The sequence below is a fragment of the Rhineura floridana genome, chromosome 10, assembly GCF_030035675.1.
Source record: "Rhineura floridana isolate rRhiFlo1 chromosome 10, rRhiFlo1.hap2, whole genome shotgun sequence".
NCBI lineage: Eukaryota > Metazoa > Chordata > Lepidosauria > Squamata > Rhineuridae > Rhineura > Rhineura floridana.
In genome coordinates, this window is record NC_084489.1 from 61,916,199 (window position 1) to 61,939,577 (window position 23,379).

Sequence of the window (23,379 nt, forward strand, 5' to 3'; positions counted from 1 at the left end):
ACATTAAGAACATAAGAAGAGTCTGCTGGATCAGGCCAGTGGCCCATCTAGTCCAGCATCCTGTTCTCACAGTGGCCAACCAGGTGCCTGGGGGAAGCCCGCAAGCAGGACCCGAGTGCAAGAACACTCTCCCTCCTGAGGCTTCCGGCAACTGGTTTTCAGAAGCATACTGCCTCTGGACTGGGGTGGCAGAGCACAGCCATCATGGCTAGTAGCCATTGATGGCCCTGTCCTCCATGAATTTGTCTAATGTTCTTTTAAAGCCATTCTTTTATTTTTTATCATAATCATGTGAAACTGTTGAAAGGCTGAACAAGTATTTGGGGAGGAGGGTTGATCATAGTCTGGATGAGGGGCTAATAAAGTGAAATTTATATCAGGCAAACAGAAGATCTGTACTGATGGTAGATGAGGTTTATCTTGGACCATCTGGCAAAGCAGGTGAGATTCAAACTCTACTAGCCGAAGTTGTGACCACCTTTAAGTATCAGGTTCACAGTCCGAGCGTACTGTTCAACCCAGCCTCTTCTTGAATGGCTCTGTGACGCAAAGTGCTTTCCACCAGGTTAGGTTAATGTGACAACAATAGCACTTCCTGGTAGGGATGGGTGAACCTGTCTATTTTGGTTTCACTTTTTGCAAGCAGCTTTTCCCTAATAGAGTACATTTTTGTTTTTTATTTTCATTTATATACTTATTTTTGCATACACTTTTCACTAATATGCATTTTTGTATGCATACTTTGGTTGGAAAACTGCACAGCAAAATTTACAGAACTGCACATTTTGAAGGAAAGCTATATTTTGATTTGGTTTATATAGTGATTCAGGAAATGTGAATTTGATTGGTTTGCATTTTCATGTGAACCTGACAAATTTCTCTTCCATCCCTACTTCCTGGACAGAAGTAGCCTGACCACTGTCATCCCTGCCCTAGTTAATACCCATACTTGACTACTGCAACAAACTGTATAGTAGGCTGCCTTTGATGGCATCTCTAAATGTTCAGCTGTAACTAAACATAGTAGCTAGAATGCTAACTGGGATGGGGTTGAATGGACATGTCTTGCTGGTTTTAACATGGCTTCACTGACTTCTCAAGAATTTTCTGGGCACAATTCAAACATAAGGCCTTTTTGACTTGAAACTAGGGTCTCTCTAGGACGTCCTGGTCCCAACCAAGCCTAACTGTGCCTTAAGGTGAGGTGAGGACACCCGCCCCCAAGTCAGACAGGTGGTTTCTTTCCATGCTGATGTCTTACTTCTAGAATGCTCTTCCTAGTTTTAAGCACCAGATTAAAAAGAAAAAGGTTGATTTGCATAGGCCTTTTAATTCAGTAGACTCTCCGTGGCGCAGAGTGGTAAGCCACGGTAACGCAGCCAAAGCTCTGCTCACGTCCAGAGTTCGATTCCAATGGAAGGAGGAAGTCAAATCTCTGGTAAAAGGGGTCGAGGTCCACTCAGCCTTCCATCCATCCGTCGTCGGTAAAATGAGTACCCAGCGTACACTGGGGGGTAAAGAAAGGCCGGGGAAGGAACTGGCAATCCCACCCCATATATACGGTCTGCCTAGTAAACGTCGCAAGACGTCACCCTGAGTCGGAAACGACTCGCACTATAAGTGCAGGGACAGCTTTACCTTTTTAATTCAGTATGTTTTCATGCTTCTATCACTAAAGCAGTGTGCAGTCTGTTGCTGCTCTCTGTTCAGTACTCTTAGTTTTTGAGAGCAGATTGAAAAACTGTTGTTTTTATGGTGTGAGAAATAAATATATTAAATAAAAACAAAAACATGAACTGCCACCATTATGTCTCCCCTGCCCCCCCCCGGCAATGCTGACTATATTGCAAAAATGTTGTCACAGTGCACACACAAAGTATTTCCTCTCTCCCCAATAGCAACTGGTGTAAGTTCACAGCATGATTAAAAATGCAGCATCACATGTGGCATTATACTAGATGTCACCAGGAAGGGGGCAGAGAGAAGAGACAATGGCAGCACTAATCCTGTTGCACAGAAGACAAATGCCAGACCCACCCCTCCCCACCATATACACGTGGACCATAATATTTGTGGCTCTAACAATTGTTCTTTGCAACAAATAATGCCTCTCTACCTGCATTGGTGACATCATTGAATTACTGCCCTGTAATCTATGTTGGGCATCCCCTGTACTTGATCTGGAAACTGCAGTTAGGGCAGAACGCTGCAGCACGGTTGCTGCCAGGAGTGAGACTTGGGCCACATGCACACCATACTTTTATTCCACTTTAAACAAGCATGGCTTCCCCAAAAGAATCTTGGGAAGTGTAGTTTGTGAAGGGTGAGAGTTCTTAGGAGACCCTTATTCCCCTCACAAAGCTGCAATTCCCAGGATCCTTTGGGAAGAGTGGATGATTTGACCACTTTGATCTGTGGAATAGCCACTGTTGCAGGTACCATGTAGCATTTGTTCTGCACTTGTAAGTAATTCATCTTTTGGTGTGGCAGCACCTATATTTTGGAACTTCTTGACTACTGACCTCAAGCAGACTTTATTTTCAGTGCCTGCTAAAAATGCTTTTGTTCAGGCAAGCCCATCCAAATGCGACAAAAGTTGGCTGTTTTAATCTGTTTTAGCTTAATTGTTGCTTTTAATTATAATTTTGATTTTTTTAAAAAAAATACCTGTTTGGAACTATATTTTATTGACAGTTAATGTTTTTTCTAAACTGCTTTGTGGTTCTATTTACAATCAAGCTATATATAAATTTTGTTAATATTCCAGTATTTCTATCCATCTCTACAGAACAGCTGCAGCTTTTAAAATAAAGAAAAAAAGGATTTTGAAATGTGCCAATGAAAATGACAACTTGGACAGATCCCAGAAGTGTCATGCAAGCAGCTTGTAGAGGAGGAGAAAGCCAGTTCTGATGAAAGCTATATTTTTAATCATGTATATTATTAGAAAATTGATCCAAATATTAAGAGTTGGTTTTAAAAGTATTGGGTTAAGATGAAGATAAACATGATTGAATGCTAATTACAACCCCCCACACAAATTAGATAGATACTATTGTGAAATAATTACATTAAACGTAAACTGTAATGAATTTCATTTTTTATTACATTTTTTATTTTGCCCTTCCCCCAACAAGCTCAGAACGTTCTTGTATTTTCTGCCATTTTATCTCCACAACAATAATGTGAGGATAGGTTAGGCTGAGTGAGCGTGGCTGCCCCAATCTCAACCAGTGAACTTCATGGCCATGTAAGGGCATGAACCCATGTCCTAATTCAACACACTGCCTATTAGGCAGAGGCTTCTGCCACCGAAAACCACTTGTATTTCCATTTGGGAACATTTGTAGTTTTAAAACAGGTGGACAGTGGCAAAAGCTTTGAGGGCAGCATGCCCAACAGCTACTTAGGACTTTTGTCAAACAGCATAATCCATATAGTGACATCTTTGGAAAGTGTAATGGTGGTCAAAGTAACAGGAAATTGACAATCTTTGACCTGTCAATTGACTGGCATGCCAACCCTGCGAACTACAAACATTTGCTTGTCAATATTAGGATGCTGCTAGCAAGACAGGTTTCAAATTTGAAACCAAAGTACATTCACTAATATGCAAAAGAACCTTGTGGTTTAAGAACGTACCTATAGCCAACAGATATTTCTATCAAACGTTAAAAAGCAAGGAAATTGGGTAGCTATAGTGAATGCACCAGGGGAGTAGGACACCTGATCTCCTCTCTGAGAGATTGTACTGCCCTACAAATTTGTCAAAATGCATACACAATTTGGGTTGGTCTTCCACAGTTCAATCCACTTCCTTGGACTGGAAGCTTGGAAGAATTTGGTAACACGTGCCTTTTTTTCTTTTTTACAAATTTGTAGGGCAGTACAATATCTCAGAGAGGAGACCAGGTCTCCTGCTCCCCTGGTACATTCACTATAGCTGCCCAATTTCCCTGCTTTTTAAAGTTTGATAGAAATATCTGTTGGCTATAGGTATGTTCTTAAACCACAAGGGTTTTTTTGCCTGTTAGTGAATTTCTCCGCTTTTTAATCCAGGAGGTAAGAAATGGGATCCTGTGCAAGTTTGCTGAGAATAGATCGATATTTGCATGCTTATTGAGTTCAGTGGGATTTACTCCCTTGCAATCATGCTTAGGATAGGTGAGACTGACCACAGGGGATGGGGAGGGGAGGAGGAGGAAGTGCAGGGGGAGGGGAGGAGGAGGGAGGGGAGGAAAGGCAGAGGGGAGAAGGGGGATGGGTGCAGTCAGAAGGGGGAGGGGAGGAGGAAGGCGGAAGGCAGGTTCAATCATTTGCATATTTATTGAGTTCAATGGGATTTACTCCCATGCAATCATACTTAGGATAGGTAAGACTGACCATGGGGGGGAGGAGAGGGAGGAAGGGAAGGCTGGAGTGGGCAGGGGAGGAGAGGGAGGAAGGGAAGGCTGGAGTGGGCAGGGGAGAAGAGGGAGGAGGAAGGGGGAGGACAGGAAAAAGTGAAGAGGAAGGGAGAGGAGAGGGGAAGGAGGGGAACACAGGTCTGGTCACTTGCATGCTTATTGAGTTCAATGGGATTTACTCCTGTGCAATCATAGTTTGGATAGGTAAAAGTTACCATGGGGGAGGAGGTGGAGGGAAGAGGAGAGGGAAGAAGGAAGGGAGAGGACAGGGGATCTGAAAGAGCAGGGGGAAGGAGGGATTGGAAGGGGAGGGGTGAAGGAAGGAGAAGGAAGGGGCAAAAGGGAGGTGATGTGAGGAAGAGGGGAAAGGCAGGTCTGATCATTTGCATGCTTATTGAGTTCAATGGTATTTACTCCCATGCAATCACGGTTAGGATAGGTAAAACTGACCATGGGGGGATGAGGGAGAGAGGGAAAGGAGGAAGGGAAGGGAGGGAAAGGAGGAAGAGAGGGGAGGGGGAGAGGCCAAGGAAGAGGGAGGGAAGTGACAAAAGGGAGGTGATGGGAGAGAGGAGAAGGGCAGGGCAGGTCTGATCATTTGCATGCTTTTGGAGTTCAATGGGATTTACTCCCGTACAATCATGCCTAGGATAGGTAAAACTGACCATGGGGGAGGGGAGGAGGGAGGAGATTGGGTGGTGGGCACTTGGCAGAAGGGAGGCCCCTTTCCCTTCCAAATGGAAAACACTGTGAACAGTATCATTGTTTTCAGTGTTTCCTGCATGTTTTTCTTCTATAGCAGGCACATGAAGTCTCCCACCCAAATTTAAGTAAAAGCTGTCCCTGGCCACATCCACACCAAACCTTTATGTAATTTTAAACAGTCATGGCTTCTCCCAAAGAATCCTGGGAAGTGTAGTTAGTGAAGAGTGCTGACAGTTGCTAAGAGATGCCCTGTTCCCCTCACAGAGCATCAATCACAGCAGCTGACTGTTAAACTACTCTGGTCACTGGAGTTCTGTCAGGGGAATAGGAGTCTCCTCTCAGCTCCCTTCAAACTGTACTTCCCAGGATTCTTTGGGGGAAGCCATGATTGTCTAAAGTGAAATAAAGGTCTGGTGTGGGTGTGGCCCCCTGATTAGCCAAGCCAAGGAGCTGTGAGTCTGGCTTTTAGAACACTGACCGCTGGTTCTTACTGAGCATGCTCAGGCTTATCATTAACTTCAATGCTAAATTTCTTAAATTAATTAAAAATCAGCCAGGGATTTTTTTAACTTTTAAACTGCAGAAAATGAAAATCAGTGTATGGGGCAAGGTCAGTAACAGGATTACAGGTACTCCGTGAACATGGCTGATTTTTAATTAATTTCAACAAATTATGAGAACTGAAAAAGTCCAACAGGGGTCTAGTTTTTCTCTCTTTTTACACTTTGAACTCTTGATTCTCTGACTGTTTTGTGTGAAGGCACATGTTACCAAATTCTTCCAAGCTACACAGGAAGTGGATTGGACTGTGAAAGACCAACCCAAATTGTGTTTGCATTTTGACAAATTTGCAGGGCAGTACAATCTCTCAGAGAGGTCAGGTCAGGTCTCTTGCTCCCCCGGTGCATTCACTATAGCTGCCCAATTTCCCTGCTTTTTAAAGTTTGATAGAAATATCTATTGGCTATAGGTACGTTCTTAAACTGCAAGGGTTTTTTGCCTATTAGTGAATAATAATTGAATTTGTAGGAGGCCAAGGAGGCATGATATTCGGAAGTGTTAATACTAGCTGTTTGCCACTCCTGATAGATGGCAGAACTGACAGGCAGTAATTCTGTGGTCTACAGAAAACCATTTATACTAACATAAAAGGAGAAGGGGAGGTGAAAGAATTAAGTTGTCATTCAAAATGAATGAGGCCAGCAAACAAATTTAAGTCAATAAGTGTAGATTGTTTGTATTCTGGATTTTGAGCTCTCACGTCTCTCTAAGTTATATTTCAGTCTCCCAGTAAATGCAAAGGTACATATCACATGGAAAGGTATACACCAATTTCTTTTGCTAACAAAGCATACATCAGCTGGTTCAAATACTGTAAGGTACACTGAAGGTGAGTCTGCCAAGATGCCAGTCAGTCTCTAATTTAGATGTATTTTTTTCAACTCATCGCATTCTTTGCTAAGGAAATAAGTTAAGCTATGAAAAAGCTAATTTGAGCCAGTTTGTCAGGTCTAAAAATTCCAACACCATAATTTTAAGTCCTATATGAAATTTATTTTTAAGCCGTATCATACCATAGCTAAGGCTTCCTCTAAATCTTGGAAACTGTAATTTAAAAGGTGCTGAGAGTTGTTAGGAGACCCCTGTTGCCTTCACAGAGCTACAATTTCCAGAGTTCCCTGGAAAGAGGTGTTGGTTGTTAAACCACTCTGGGAATTGTAGCTCTGAGGGGAATAGGGGTCTCCTAACAACACTTAGGACCCTTAAACTACTGTTCCTAGTATTCTTTGGGGGAAGCCACAAACATTTAAAGTGGTATAACACTGCTTTAAATATAGTGCAGATGGGGCCTTATACTTGTCTATGCAGAAACCCCATTAAGTTAAGGACAATGGGGTTTACTCCCAGCTAAGTGGGTATCGGACTGCAGCCTAATATATTTGATCAGTATATTGGGCCAACTCAGTGGGATGGTTATTGGGGGCACCGTATTACAGTAGCTCTGTTCTTACCTACAGGACCATGTTTGGAGAGTAGCACTGGGTGAGTACTCCTCTCCCCTCTGGCTCTTACATTATGGGATTCCACAGGGTTCTATCCTTTCCCAGTGCTATTTAGCATCTATATGAAACCATTATGAGTGGTCATCAGGAGTTTTGTATCAAAATGTCATCAGTATGCCAATGACACACAGCTCTATTTCTCCGTAACATCTGAATAAGAAGACGCTGTGAAAGCTCTGGATCGGTGTCTGAATGCAGTGCAGACTACATGAGGGCCAATAAACTGTGCCTGAATCCTGGGAAGATGGAGGCTGTTTGGGTAGGTGGCTCCTGTGTCTAAGAGATAGGCAAATTACATGTTCTGGATGGGGTTGTACTCCTTCTGAAGGAACAGGTATGTAGCTTGGAAGTATTCCTGGATACATCTCTGTCACTAGAGGTTAAAGGGTCCTCTGTGGCTAGGAGTACCTTTTACTAGCTTTGTGTGGTTCACCAGCTATAGCCATTCCTAGGCAGGAATAGCCTGACCACTGTAGTCTATGTGTGAGGCTGGATTACTGCAAAGCCCTCTATGTGGGGCAGCCTTGGCCTGGTTTGAAAGCAGAATGCAGCAGCCAGACTGTTGGATGAGGGCACATGGCCGACAACATGTGACACCATTGTTAACACATCTGCACTGCCTGCCCACCTCCTACTGAGCCAAGTTCAAGGTCCTTATGTTAATTTACAAAGCCCTGAACATCTCAGATCCAGGATACCTAGGAATCCCAAGCTCGATCACTGAGATCATCTGCAGGAGCATCACTGGTCATCCCCCGAGTTGGTGAGACTCATTTGACAACAAGAAATTGAGCCATTAGCATCCCTGGTCCAGTCTTGTGGAATGGTCTGCCAATACAAATTCTCAAGGCACCTTCTGTTCCGACTTTTAAATGCCTGCTGAAAACTTTTCTATGTCACCATGCTTATGCAGGCAACTAAGAAGAAAGTTGATGATTTCTGCAATAGCTGATGATTTCTGATTTTAAATTTTTATTTGGTTTTATCATGTATTTATATATGTTGCAAACTGTGATTTTTTATGGATAACAGAATATATTTTTATAAATAAATGTTTATTTATTTATTTATTACATTTACACCCCACCTTTCTTTTCATGATAGAAACTCAAGGCAGTAGAACAGAAGTTCCTTGCTATGGCTTTTCAGTCTACAAATATTAACTAAATGTTAACATATCAAAGCAATACAGAACTCTTCTTTAACTGATTAAAGTGGTTCTATTCATTATAAAAAATCTGCACACAGACCGAGTTGTAGAAGCCTACAAAACACATTAAGGACTTGAGAGCAGCTTCAGCTCTTTTTTTAATCCCTCAAATAGCTTTAACTGCAGCCATTAGCACTTATCTACTTTTAGCTAGCATACTTCTACTGAGCCACTTCCTTTGCAACACACAATACAACTCAAAATTATCTTACTTCCATAAAAGGTTTGGGCATTAGATCAGACACAAACTCTATTTTAGTAACAATGGCTCAAAGAATGAGTTTGCTCTATTTTTTCTAGTGCACTGCAACACCTAGCCTCTAAATATCCAACAGGATTTTTACCATTTAGAAAAACTATTAACACAGCTACTGTAATATCCATAAGAGATGCTGCTCACCTTTAAATCATATTTTCTATAAACAGATAAACGATGGCTGAATACATTTCTTGTAACAATCATATATACTTCAACTCCATCAACGGTAAGCCGGTACATGCCCAAAAATTGGGGAAGTAGTGTGTTGCCATGACACTCCACTATAAACTAGAGTGAAATTTAAAAGAAAAGAGCAATATTAGAACTTGACACATACTGGACATCTGTTGTACAGATACACAGAAGCAACAGATAAAGATTCAGATACATTGATTTAAAGTGAGAAGTTAAACCATAAGCAAACATTGAGAAAAAGACTTTTAGAGGACCCACATTCTTTAACTGTTGGTGGGGTCCTGCCACACGAAAACGGCAGAATATGAAAAGGTTCTTCAACACAAATGAAATGTGAACGCACAAACTTTTCCATTTAATTAGGAATCTCTTCAAAGTGTTTTGCTAATTCTCGTCTCTTGCAAACATTCAGAATGTTAAAAAACTACCAGTTCCCTTTCTCTACTAGTTCTCACCTCAAATCTGCACCTCATGATTACACAGTTCACTTCCAGCAGGTAGAAACTATGTACTTTCACTTCTAAGATCTCAGCATTCCCTCACAAAAAAGGATGTCCGCCTTGGAGCCTGCCACCTGCAGATATATGGGAGCTATCAAAACAGATATCATGCCCCGTTCAACTAGCAGATACACATAGTCCAAACTCTCTCAAGCAGGAGACACCTAGAATTTTAATAGTATTGAGGATACAAGAACATGAATATTTGAAGACTGATAGTATTAGCTTGACTTGCAAGTAAAAATAGTTTTTAAAAAATCCTTGTGACATTTTACAACTACTTGTTTATTTACAAGTTTATTGCTTCTTATAAAATCATTGAATGCCAAATATTACATAATCCTTTGGAGTTATACAAAATACAGAGTTCAGTGACTTTGGTATTATATATAATTGTATTTTAAAGCAACACAATGAACAAAGATAACCATATCTGGAGGCACTTCTCATTTGCAATCAGACTTCTCTAAAATAGTAGCATCATCTATAAGAGCACAGAAACAGATTGGGGGTTAGTCTTATGAGGCATATAAAATACTAAATTTGTGCAATAAATTTGATGGGAAACTTTATGTTTTACCCAACAAGGGTTAAAGCCCTCATTAAGAAATTGTTATTCACAGAACAGGGTCTTCAGTTAATCTTATAAATATTTCTGTATCGCTGAATAAATTTGCTTTGGTTAACACCCTTATTTATTATTTCACAATAATAATGGAATCACACTTTCCTATGATGTAAATATCAATCCACAGCATAGTAACTAGATGTGCAAATTTTAATTAAGAATTTAGTATACTGTTCAACAAAAGCTCAGTTACAAATTAATTTGTCCTGATTAACTGGCGAGACCCAGAAAAATGGGTACATTGAGATAATTCCCTCCTCCTTGTGTCAAATTTGATGGGAGGGAAAAGCAGAGGAGAATAACCTTTTGCCTTTCCTTTGTATCCAAAAATGCCAGCTATTTTGAATTTTACCCAACATACCTTTACCTCCAGCAAATAAAACCAATACATGTTACAGTAATCATTTTTTAAAAAAACCTACTACAGTACAGCTGTTTTTCAAATCAAATTTGCTGTACTGCGCTGCCTTGCAGGACTAACCGCATATTCCATATTCCCAAGCTGGTAAGAGAGATGGTCTTCCATCTAACTATGATTTTAGTTTACAAAGGACTATGCCCTTCCTTCCTTTAAGATACTGAAGGTACTTTAGATTGAGAACTGGTAAAGTGCAAATTTAAAATAATGGAAATCCAGACTAATCAAACTAAAGTTAATAGGATGACTGTCCTAAGAGTAGCTGGCGCTTATTACAGATTACATGCTCCGATTCAAACCAGGAATTCTCAAACTTTGACACAAAGAGCCTTATCTTAAACACTTTTATTTGGAAGGAAATCTAATTATTTAATTTAGATTTAATCCAAATAATGATTAGTTTAGGATGTGAAAGACTCAAAGGACAGAACAAAGAAGAATAGTTATTTTGGCAATCATTCTCAATTCAGTATTATTTCTCACATTTTCACTCTAGTATAGACAATTGGCTACAAAAATACACATGCTGAAGTACACACATGTGCAATAGTAACTTCCTCAAACATATGGAACTGGTGCCCAGGAATTGATGTCAAATATTTATAGCTTTTTCCATTTTTACAATCCACAAGGTCACAGTGTCCTGTGGGAAATGCTGTTTTTGTGAGGTAAAATTTTATTTAAGAATGTTGTAATGATTTAAATGAGAGCCAGTGTGGCATAGTGGTTAGAGTGTTGGACTACAACCTGGGAGACCAGGGTTCAAATCCCCACATAGCCATGAAACTCACTGGGTGACCTTGGGCAAGTCCCTGCCTCTCAGCTTCAGAGGAAGGCAATGGTAAATCCCCTCTGAATACCACTTACCATGAAAACCCTATTCATAAGGTCGCCATAAGTCAGGATTGACATTTCGATTTCCAATTATTTAAACCCTGATTAGTATTGTAAATAATTAACTGAGAGGAAAAAAACCTTCTCTTTTACCCCTGGCTACAGCTACAGAAAAAATACAGTCTATCAAATGGCAGTTGTTATTGTTAAGGAGATGGCTGGTATACAGGCAAGATTTCTGCTTTTATGTACAGAATAGTAGTAGCATCCAAAAGTAGTCAGTTTATGATTGGTCATTCAGTGCACACTCCATTCAAGCCTACTGGTCCATAATTATAGGCCAATGTGGGTTTAGAATTCTATCAGGAACTAGTTGATTGGCTGGAGGAACCTCAATGAAGAGAATATAAGGCCAGGCTCAGCACTGTTTGAGGTGTTGGGCAGTCTCTATGGACTATGAAGAGGCTCTGAAGGCAGGAGGCAGCCCAGAGTGCCTGAAACAGCAGCAGCAGAGTCTAGCAGCTGATGAAGGGTGAGGAGCCCACCTAGAAACTGAAATTTCTTGAGGTGAGAGCCAAGAAATTCTGTGAGAGACGAATGAGACTCCAGCATCATCCTTTGGGATCACTGGGCCAGAGTGACAGTAGGCAGAAGGTAGAACCAGAGGGAAGACCCTTAAGTAAAACCCTCTGAACAAGGTTGTGAGTTAAGCAGAGGTGGGATTAGGAAGGATAATTAGCTACAATTATTGTGTATGGCAGGGGTGGGAAACCTTTTCTGGCCAGTGGGTCAGACCGTTTTCTCCCCACCCTTTGGCAGGTCAAATCTGATAGGTGGGCAGGATCTACCTGTCATTCACCTGGTGTCATAGCAACATCATATGATGCTGTGCTTTGAAGCCCCAATTGCTGGGACTTCAAAGCACAGCACTGGGCTGTTTGTAAGTCTTTTGGAATTAGTTTTAGCCATGCTGAGAGAGGGGGAAGCAGTTTCCATTCATCAGAAACTGCTGCCCTCTCCTTGAGCGAGGCCCACATCTACTACCCATCAGAGTGTGCTTTGCTGAGAGTGTGCTTTGCTCCAGCAAAGGAACAACCTACCATTACCTGCCACACAACTGATGTCATTATGAGGTCAGGTGTAGAGTGGATGGACATGGCTTCCCCAGAACAGCCTGACATGCCAAATGGGTAGGCCTGGCAGGCTGGTGGTTCCCGACCCCTGGTGTAGGGAAAGGAAATAGAATGAACACTTAGATATCTTCTTAAACCAACAATAAAGTAAAAGTTTATGTAACATCTATTTCAAGTAGCAGTAATATCCACGAGTAACAGTAATATTTTGTATCAAATATTAAATTCAGCTTTGTTATAGACCTTACCTGCAAATAAAGATATGTTTACTTGCAGGTAAGATCTATAATATGTTGCTTTCAGTGTTTCACAGATTATACCAATATTCAAAACGTATAAACTCTTGGTTTAATTTTTAAGTTAAGTACTTCTAGTCTGTTTTGTCCTATGCCTATACTCAGCTACTGCATGTGTGAAGAGTAGGTGAACAAAGGCATTAATTTATTTATTTTATTTACTGCTTGATTGTAAACACCTGTAATGTTTATAAAAAAGATTAAAATTATTTTTTAAAACCGTTAAAAACCTAATGGCAGTGGAACCAGAAAGTTATGAACAAGGCAGGTATTTTAATTTAAGGTTTATATACGGTAGTGTGATGGCAGCTGGTAGGATAAGAAAACATCAGGGCCCCATGTGGAGGAGGTGATGAAAAAGAGAATCCTGTTGGCTCACCTAATCTTTGATAGGCACCCTGCTTCCATAAGGAAAATAGTGATAAACAGTATACTTTATGCTCTTCACAACTTGCGTAGTACTGTATCAGTTCGTTTATATACTTTCTGATCTGTTCCAAGAAAAATAGGAATTCTCCTATTTTCTCCATGACTTAACAAAATCCAACTATTTGGATTACACTAGAGTTTACTGCAAACCAAGAAGTGCGGTGAGCAGGAAATATGCTTTCCAGCTTTCCATCCAAAGTTTAATCAGTTGATCTAAAGCTTCCTAGCTTAAAAGCAACTGTTATAAGTGTTAACCATGCCAGAAAGCAGCCAAACCAAATTATTTGTTTGGAAAGAAGACTGCAGGATTTTTTATTTATAAAAGGATTATATACCACCTTCTCACAAAACTTCAGGGTGGTATACAACAACTTAACCATTTTATGATTTTTAATTTGTTTTTTAAATGACTGGCTACTCAAAATAACATTTTAAATAGCTGCACAGGCATGTCAGCACAAAGAAGTCTTCAAGAGATTCTTGAAAGTCAAAAGTGAGGATGCCTGTTGAATCTCTGCTGGAAGAGTGTTCCACATGGGACTAGAGACACTAAATTTGCTTTGGTGCCAGTAATTGGCAATTTCAGTTTGCATATCTTGATATGCATAAGGTAGAATCTAGTCACAATCCAGTCTTCATTTCATACATTCTAATTTACAAGGTTCTAAAAAAATGTGCCTATACTTGGCTCAACTACTTAAAACCAAATCTATGGAGATGTGGTTTAATTTGTCCTTCTAAACCAAAGATAAATGGAGCCCACAGGAAGACAAAAAAAAATGATACAAACTAATTTTCCTAAACACATTCAGAGAACGCACTGGATTTTAAAGAGCATTTTAAACCACATAACGCTCCTTTTTAGATGCCAGCAGACAAAGACTACTCCTTATTGTACTAACAATGTATATTGTACTGACAATGTGTAATCCTGTCTCTAACAAAGTAAATTCCAGAACTAGTATACTAAAGTTTATTCCAATGAGTGTTAACATTAAGGTAAATAATCCTTATTGCTCACTGTTTTTCCTCTTCTGTGCCTTCATAAGATGCAACTTGTCCTTTGCAAGTTGGTATTACAGACCTGACCTATTTCTATCGACATTCACCAAATTCCCTTGTATGTGGAGCCTATTGTTTTATCAAGCTTCAGCATAGTAAGATTCCCCCACCCTCGACTATTTAGCCAGAAAACTATTTAGCCAGTCATACCACTATTCTGATGAAAAAGATTAATATAGCTGTGTTACAGACAGACATAAAAAGCAATGAATTATCTAGGCAACAATTATCTGCACTCTTGTGTGGCATTTACAATAAGTCTTGGAGAAGCTCCACAGTCACAAAAAATCTGAAATGCAATTGCATTCTTTCCACTCAAATTGTTAGTAAGTGCAATGCAATTTGGAGAAATTGCCTTTAAAAAATTATGCTAATGGAAGATATACCATAAATTATCAGTTGCCCCATCACGTAGTTAAGCATCCACTGCATGCTAAGCACAAACTAAGTAGAAGGCTTTTAACCTCATGTTTTCTAAGACATGCAAAGTGTTACGCTAATTATACTATTTGAAGAGGCTTAGCATTTGAGCAGTATATGCACTCCAAATTTAAGTACTTTACAAGAGAACCACACTATTCCAGTGCATGTATATTTACATGAAATAACTCACTGCCCAAACCAGCTGTTAACACTCAGGTTTACCCAGTGAGGGCAATTTCACACAGGCTGAAGTCTTAAGTTGCTACCTTTCAAAGAACAAGATCTCCCTTTTATTCCCTGGCCTAGTCTTCTCACTACTGCAAACAGCATTTTTACTGCCGCCATCCTAACTCCAAACCATTGGGCCATTTAATTTCTCTTTCAGCACAATCTGATGTCTCAGTGGATCTTCAGAAGTATATGTTCTTTGGGGGGGGGCATGTCTTGAAACTATGGATGTGTCCCCCACAAAAAAGATTTCTCCTTGCTATAAATTATATTGACTTCACTTCTCCAGAAAAACCTACCCCGTAAAGTCCCAGAGGAAATAATCCACTGTATATAGGAAGTCTTTAAGAATGGCAATGGACAAGACATCAGAATTTGAAGGATCTTCCCGCTTGTGCTCCTGGCTGAGATGAGATCACCTGAAACTATCTTAGAATTTGGTGTTCTGTAATCAGCCTTCAGAGCATGAACAAATGCAACATTATAAGCCACCAACAAGAAAAAATTCCATGTATGGTAAAATAAAGAACATTTTATAAATTTCTCTCTTCCATTCATACAGAACACAACCCTGGACATGGTACTGAAACAGCCTTGGTCGCTTTGGTTGATGATATGAGGAGGGCTATGGATAGGGGAGAATTCACCTTCCTTGTCCTCCTGGATCTCTCAGCGGCTTTTGATACCGTTGACCACGGTATCCTGTTAGATCGCCTGGGAGGGTTGGGAATAGGAGGCACTGTTTTACAGTGGTTCCGTTCCTTTCTCTCTGACAGGCATCAACAGGTAGCATTGGGGGATGAGATTTCAGACCCTTGGCCTCTCACTTGTGGAGTGCCACAGGGTTCTATTCTCTCTCCCATGCTATTTAACATCTATTTAAAACCGCTGGGTGGTATCATCAGGAGATTTGGGCTGCGGTGTCACCAATATGCTGATGACACGCAGCTCTATCTCTCGTTTAAATCTTCACCGGAGTTGGCTGTAGAGACCTTGTCCAAGTGCCTGGAATCCGTGAGTGGATGGATGGGAAGAAACAGGCTGAAGCTCAATCCTGATAAAACCGAGGTACTGCTTGTGGGTGACAGGGGAAAGTTGGGTATTGTTGACCTGGAACTCAATGGGGTAAGATTGCCCCTAAAGGATCAGGTCTGCAGCCTTGGGGTTATTCTTGACTCCAAGCTGTCCATGGAGGCTCAGATTTCGGCAGTGAGCCGGGCAGCTTGGTATCAGTTACACCTGATACGGAGGCTGCAACCCTACCTCCCTGCTCATCAGCTCCCACTGGTAGTGCATGCACTGGTCACCTCTCGACTGGACTACTGCAATGCGCTCTACGTGGGGCTACCCTTGAAAACGACCCGGAAACTACAGCTGGTACAAAATGCGGCGGCCCGTTTACTTACAAATAGCCGCCGCCGTGATCACATTACGCCGGTGTTAGTTCATCTACACTGGCTTCCAGTTGCTTTCCGGGCCCAATTCAAGGTGTTGGTATTAACCTTTAAAGCCCTATACGGTCTCGGCCCAGTTTACCTGAAGGAGCACCTCCAGTACCACCAACTTAGCCGCCTGACTAGATCAGCCACGCAGGGCCTTCTCTCAGTACCACCAACGAAAACAGCTAGGTTGGTGGGAACTAGGGAGAGGGCATTTTCAGTGGCGGCCCCCACTCTCTGGAACTCCCTCCCGTTCGATCTTCGACATGCCCCTTCCCTGGATGCATTCCGCCGAGCATTAAAAACCTGGCTCTTTGGACAGGCCTTCGGGACCTCCGGGGTGGGCTAAGCTTTTATCACTATTACTGAACGCCCGTTGTTTACATACTGTTTTATGCTGTAATTTAATCCTTTATTGTCGACTGTATTGTATTGCTATGTATTTTAAATCATATTTTAAATTGTATTTTACTGGAATTTAATTGTGTACGTCGCCTAGAGTGGCCTTTGCCAGATAGGCGACACAAAAATTAAATTATTATATTATTATTACTGGCTCTGTAAGGGTCATTGCTTAAAATAAGACTAAGCATGTATCTCATTGTGACAAAGCAGAAGTCCATAGGTGACTGATGAGTATTGGTTTATTCTACAGTTTCTCAGATAAATATAGCAGATTATTTGTAAAGAAAGTGAACGCTATTAGAGTTATTATTTTGTTGTTATATGCCTTCAAGTCTATTACAACTTAAGGAGACCCTATGGATCAGTGACCTCCAATTTTGTTGTTGTTACGTGCCTTCAAGTCGATTACGACATATGCCGACCCTATGAATCAGCGACCTCCAAGAGCATCTGTCATGAATCACCCTGTTCAGATCTTGTAAGTTCAGGTCTGGCTTCCTTTATGAAATCCATCGATCTCTTGTCTGGCCTTCCTCTTTTTCTACTCCCTGCTGTTTTCCCCAGCATTATTGTCTTTTCTGGTGAATCATGTCTTCTCATGATGTGTCCAAAGAATGATAACCTCAGTTTCATCATTTTAGCTTCTAGTGATAGTTCTGGTTTAAGTTGTTATAACACCCATTTGTCTTTTTTGCAGTCCATCATATGTGCAAAGCTCTCCTCCAACAGCACATTTCAAATGAGTTGATTTTTCTCTTATCAGCTTTTTTCACTGTCCAACTTTCACATCCTTACATAGAGATCGGGAATACCATGGTATGAATGATCCTGACTTTAGTGTTCAGCGATACATATTTGTATTTGAGGACCTTTTCTAGTTCTCTCATAGCTGTTCTCTCCATTTTGGTTAATGACTGTGCCAACGTACTGATAATGCTTGACAAGTTCAATGTCCTTGTTGTCAACTTTAAAGTTACATAACTCTTCTGTTGTCATTACTTTAGTCTTCTTGACGTTCAGCTGTAGTCCTGCTTTTGTGCTTTCCTCTAACTTTCCACAGCATTTGTTTCAAATCGTTACTGATTTCTGCTAGTAGTATAGTATCGTCTGCATATCATAAATTACTGATATTTTCCCTCCAATTTTCACACCTTCATATTGCTCCAATCCCGCTTTCCACATGATATGTCCTGCATATCAATTAAACAAATAGGGTGATAAAATACACCCCTGTGTCACACCCTTTCCGATTGGAAACCAATCAGTTTCTCCATATTCTGTCCTTGCAGTAGCCTCTTGTCCAGAGTATAGGTTGTATATTAGGACAATCCGATGTTGTGGCATCCCCATTTCTTTTAAAGCATTCCATAGTTTTTCATGATCTACACAATCAAAGGCTTTGCTGTAATCTATAAAGCACAGGGTGATTTCCTTTTGAAATTCCTTGTTCCGTTCCATTATCCAACGTATGCTTGCCATATGATCTCTGGTACCTCTTCCCTTTCTAAATCCAGCTTGAACATCTGGCACTTCTACCTCCATATATGATAAGAGCCTTTGTTGTAGAATCTTGAGCATTACTTTACTTGCATGGGATATTAAGGCAATAGTTCGATAATGACTACATTCCCTGGGATCCCCTTTCTTTGGAACTGGGATGTATATTGAACACTTTCAGTCTGTGGGCCATTGTTTTCTCTTACATATTTGTTGACAAATTTGTTCACAAATTGTGGACAGATTCAGTCTCAGGAACTTGTAGCAATTCTATTGGTATGCCGTCTGTTCCTGGTGATTTGTTTCTTCCAAGTATTTTAAGTTCAGCTTTCACCTCACAATCTAAAATTTCTGGCTCTTCATCGTACGGTTCCTCCATGAATGAATCTGTCATCCTGGCATCTCTTTTATAGAGTTCTTCAGTGTATTGCTTCCATCTTCCTTTTATTTCAGCTCAGTCAGTCAATGCGTTCCCCTGTTGATTATTCAACATGCCTAGTCATGGTTTAAGTTTCTCTTTAATTTCTCTAATCTTTTGGAATAGGACTCTTGTTCTACCCTTTTTGTTGTCCTCTTCTATTTCTACACAATAACTATTATTATAGTAGTTTGTCCCTATGTACTAGTTGCAGTATAGTTGAATTTAGCGTTCTGACTGTGTTTCTATCTCCTTTTGCTTTCTTCTCTCTTTAGCCATTTTGAGAGTTTCTTCAGTTATTCGCTGAGGTCTTTCTCTCTTTTTAACTAGAGATATTGTCTTTTTGCATTCTTCCCTGATAATGTCTCTAACTTCAATCCTTAGCTCTTCTGGTTCTCTCTCGACTAAGTTTAAAGCCTCAAATCTGTTCCTTGTTCACTCTTTATATTCTTCTGGGATGTTATTTAAATTGTATTTTGGCATTATGATTGCTTTGTTGGTCTTCTTTAGCCTTACTCTGATTTTCGATACGACCTGTTCATGATCTGTACTGCAGTCTGCTCCTGGTCTTGTTTTTGCAGAAAGTATGGAACTTCTCCATCTTCTGCTACCAATTATATAATCAATTTGATTCCTATATTGACCATTTGGTGACGTCCACATGTACAGTCGTCTTTTCGGTTGCTCAAAAAATGTGTTCGTAAGAAACAAATTATTGGCTTCACAGAATTCAATAAGTCTTTCTGCTGCTTCATTTCTGTCTCTTAAGCCCCGTTTTCCCACAATTCCTAGTTCTTCTTTGTTCCCTACTTTTGCATACCCGTCCCCCATGATTATCAGCACATCTTGTTTTGGTGTGTGATCACCTTCCTCCTGTACTTCTGCGTAAAATCTCTCCAATTCTTCTTCTTCTGCATTTGCCGTTGGAGTGTAGACTTGGATGGTTATGTTAATAGGTTTCCCGTTTAACCTCATTGATATCACTCGCTCAGACCTTGTGTTGTAGCTCCTAATTGCTTTTGCTACATCACTTCTCCCTATTAAAGCAACCCCATTTCTTCTTAATTTCTCATTTCCTGCATAAAATATTTTGTAGTTGCCTGGTTGAAAATGTCCCATTCCCATCCATTTTAATTCACTCATGCCAAGTATTGTAATGTTGATATGTTCCATTTCTTGCGTGACAATTTCTAACTTTCCGTGGTTCATGCTTCTCACATTCCATGTTCCTATTGTGTGCGTTGTACAACTCTGGACTCTCCTTTCGCATCTGTGCGCATCTGCCTCTGGGCTTCCTTTTGGCTTTGACCCAGCTGCATCATTAGTCACAGCGCTACTCGTACTTGTCCTTTGTTCTTCCCTAGTAGCTTGTTGAGTGCCTTCTGACCTGGGGGGTCTCATCTTCCAGCAGTATCTCATGTTGCATTTTGGATAGTCTATTCATAGTGTTTTCACACTAAGAGGTATTCAGAGGTTCTTTGAGTCTGGATGCATCTTAGTCTGGTGTCTCAGCTTTGACCATTCCACCTTGGGTGACCCTGCTAGGAGTCTAGCCTCTTGGCATCGCTCTTCTTCAGCACTCTCAAACCCCCTTACCATGTTAAGGTGTACATCCTAGAGAGGGACGGTCATTATTAGGGTGTGTCAAAACATGACTTATAGTAGGTGAGGTTCTGTGGTCTGGAGCACAATGACATAATGCTGCTGAGGTTGAGGAAGTTTGTCAAGGTTCAGAGATGGGGCAGGCTCTAAATTTGGGGTGCTTAACAAGGACAACAATATGTGCATTGTGCAAAGAATTAAACTTTGAGGCATTTCATGGTATCAGTAGAGTCAAGTTGGTGGATGGTTCTAAAGGTTAGTACAAGGCTACATTAATTGATGCTGGAGCTAACAAAGAAGGCTGTTTTTCCCCAGAAAAATCATCAATAACCAGAACTCATTCCACAGCAGTGAAATCTATCATTACCATCTGATGTACAAGTAGCCCTTGGGATCTTTCCTGGAATAAAAAAACAACAACTGCACCAGGTATTTATAATTTAAACTTTCATTTTTTTACATTGATGTCTTGTGCACAGAAATGTATCAAGAATTCTGCAGTTGTCACTGCTGCTGAAACTCTTACTTCATAGCAGTGATAGTCTCTGACTTTGTTCTTTGGTTTGTCCTGTGCTTTGATCATTTCAGTATATTTCCTCCACAGCATTTCTGCAAACATTTTGAAAAAAGAAATGCATATTCTTTTGAGATTAAAGATCCTATAACTGGTTCACTCAGTGTGAATCAAACGTAGGCTACCAAAAGCAATGCAAGTCTGAATTCAACTTAATGTCCTGCCCTAAAATGCTCAAGGTGAGAACAATGAGTTTAACAGCAAAGCTTTAAAAGGTAGTAATTCAAATACAGATGTAATAGACAACAATTCTTCCATCTAGCCTGAACACAAAGGTTTTGCATTCGTTTACAACATGGTCGTCTTATGCAAAACATCTGGAAAAAGCTGTTTCAGCGCTGTGAAGCAAATACTGAGAGTTCTTTCCTACTTGCACTTGTCATCTGACCTTGGTGCATGGAGAACCTCATTAAATTATTCCTAGGTAAGTCCTGAGACGATGCTTTTGGCAAGGCAGTGAGCTGTCAGATATTCTAAAATGATATGGTTCTTCATATTACAGGTTGCAGCCAGTGTGTATAGGGATCTGAATAATCTTGGCTATACCTCAACATGGATTACAAAAGTTAGCTAGCTATTTATTGTCAATAACTCAGTCATTGCACACAGAACAAGTTCAGCAACGGTATCCTAGCACTTTTGGAAATCAACTTGGCCGATGGGTACTGTCCACCAGAAACATTTTGCTCCACTGAAATAAACGGCAACTGAGCAAGGCTCCTGCCCAATCCCTATTTCACATTTTCAAGTAAGCCTTGAATGGGGAGTTACTTAACACCTAATCCGAACTACCACTGGACCCTATTTAGGGGCACGGTATAATTCACTTAAACCAGGGTGGGGAAACTTTCAGTCTGAGGGTGGCATTCCCTTCTGGAAAATCTTCCAAGGGCTACATGCCAATGGTGGCCGGAGCCAGAGGCTGAATGACAAATGTTTCACACATGTACAATTGGCTAGTTTCTACATATACATGAACCACTCTATCTTCCCATCCAGCCAAAGCAAGATACGTTATCCAAGGACACATCCCACCCAAGCATAAAAAAAATCTCCAGACACCTCAGGCTGCAAAGGGGTGGGTGGGTCATTTCACCCCTGCCTTAAACACAACAATTAAAATCCATTTGTATGTTATATTAACAAAGGGTTTTTTTACAGCATAGTCACCAAAAGCACACCACTTCACTCTATATACTAGAACGTTAAGAGGGAATAATCTCATTTTTTCTTGCTGCACTATGAGTCAACAGTGAATTTATATCTCACTTCACTCCCAGGGGGCTCATGGTGGCATACATGATCCTGTCCCCAATTCAATCTTCATAGTAGTCTTGTGAGGCAGATTAGGCTGAGATCTGGTGATTGGCCCAAAGTAATCCATGAGCTACATGGCTGAGTGCAGATTTGATCCAGGGTAACCAATAACAAACTGTTGCATTTAATGATACCACCCTTTTGTTTTAGTCCCTTACAGATACTGTTTCTGGGAGTTCACTATTGTATAAATGTTTTCTAGTCACAGAAATTGCTAAACGTACATAGATTGAAGTGTGCTGTACACACTTACTAGGCAATACTCCTCCCTGAACTTACCTTCAAGGAAATATGTACAAATAGAGACTGTATTATGCTTTATGACTGCATCTAAACGGCTGCCCATACAGAAAATTGTAGCTACAATGGTGATATACACAATGGTAAAACTTTTCCCATACTCCTCAATATTTCGTAAGATCATTACCTTAAAGTTTGATGTGTCTAGGAAGGCATGTATATATAGTTAATGAAAATATTTAATTTGTTGTTTTTAGTACCTTCAGGTTAGGGTTTTCACAAAACCAAATCTCATCGTACAAAAGACTGCTCACAAATCTTACAGTTATTTGACTGTCACAAAAAATGGGACTACTGTATATTTTGAGACAGCAGAAACGTGTTCAAGCACTTTCTAAGAATACAGCCCTACCACCTTAATACATACAGTAGTACTTAATACATGAGTAGTACTTTGCTGTCAGAAAAGCACAGTGAAGTTTACCAGGTCACTTGTAAGCAAGATAAACTGGTGAAAACTGTTCATATAAAAACAGTTACAACCCTCCTCTGGCATTCCAGTATTCAATGAATCAAGAGCAGCTACATAAGTATTGCAACCTCATCTGAACATATAATGGTAAATTTAAACCCACCAAGCCCTGCTAGGTTTCCTATGCATGCTGGCATGGGGGTGGTGGAGGAAAACAAAGCAAGAGGCTTAAAAAGGAATGAGTGCAACTCCACCTTAAAGTTCAACTGACATTAGCATCACTTACATATAGTCAGGAATGGAGTATAACAAGCTAAAAAAAAGCTGTGCTACAAAAAGGAATGCAATGAAAAAGCTGTGAAGCTATTAACAGATGTGGTGTTAGGAGGGGTGGTGGTGGAAGGAAAAAAAGAGGAGATTCAACTGAAGATAGCTGCTACAGCAGCTACAGTAAAACCATGTATTACTTTCAGTTGACTGATTGATTGATTGCATTTGTATACCGCCCCAAAGCCAAAGCTCTCTGGGCAGTTTACAACAATTAAAAACATTAATAACAAATATACAAATTTAAAAACACATTTTTAAAAAGCATTTTAACAACACATGCTAAAATCCATCATCCG

General features: G+C 40.4%; 1 protein-coding gene across 4 annotated transcripts in view; it reads right to left on the reverse strand.

Moving 5' to 3' along the window:
- Positions 1–23,379, reverse strand: part of PIP4K2A (phosphatidylinositol-5-phosphate 4-kinase type 2 alpha) — a 107,517-nt gene that overhangs the window by 21,009 nt on the left and 63,129 nt on the right. For 2 of the 4 annotated variants that reach the window (XM_061586758.1, XM_061586761.1), the window contains one exon: positions 8,785–8,931. The exons of the other annotated variants lie outside the window; for them this stretch is intronic. In XM_061586758.1, coding sequence (XP_061442742.1) covers positions 8,785–8,931 — 147 coding nt within the window. The remainder of the gene's footprint in view (positions 1–8,784; positions 8,932–23,379) is intronic. 4 annotated transcript variants of the gene reach the window in all.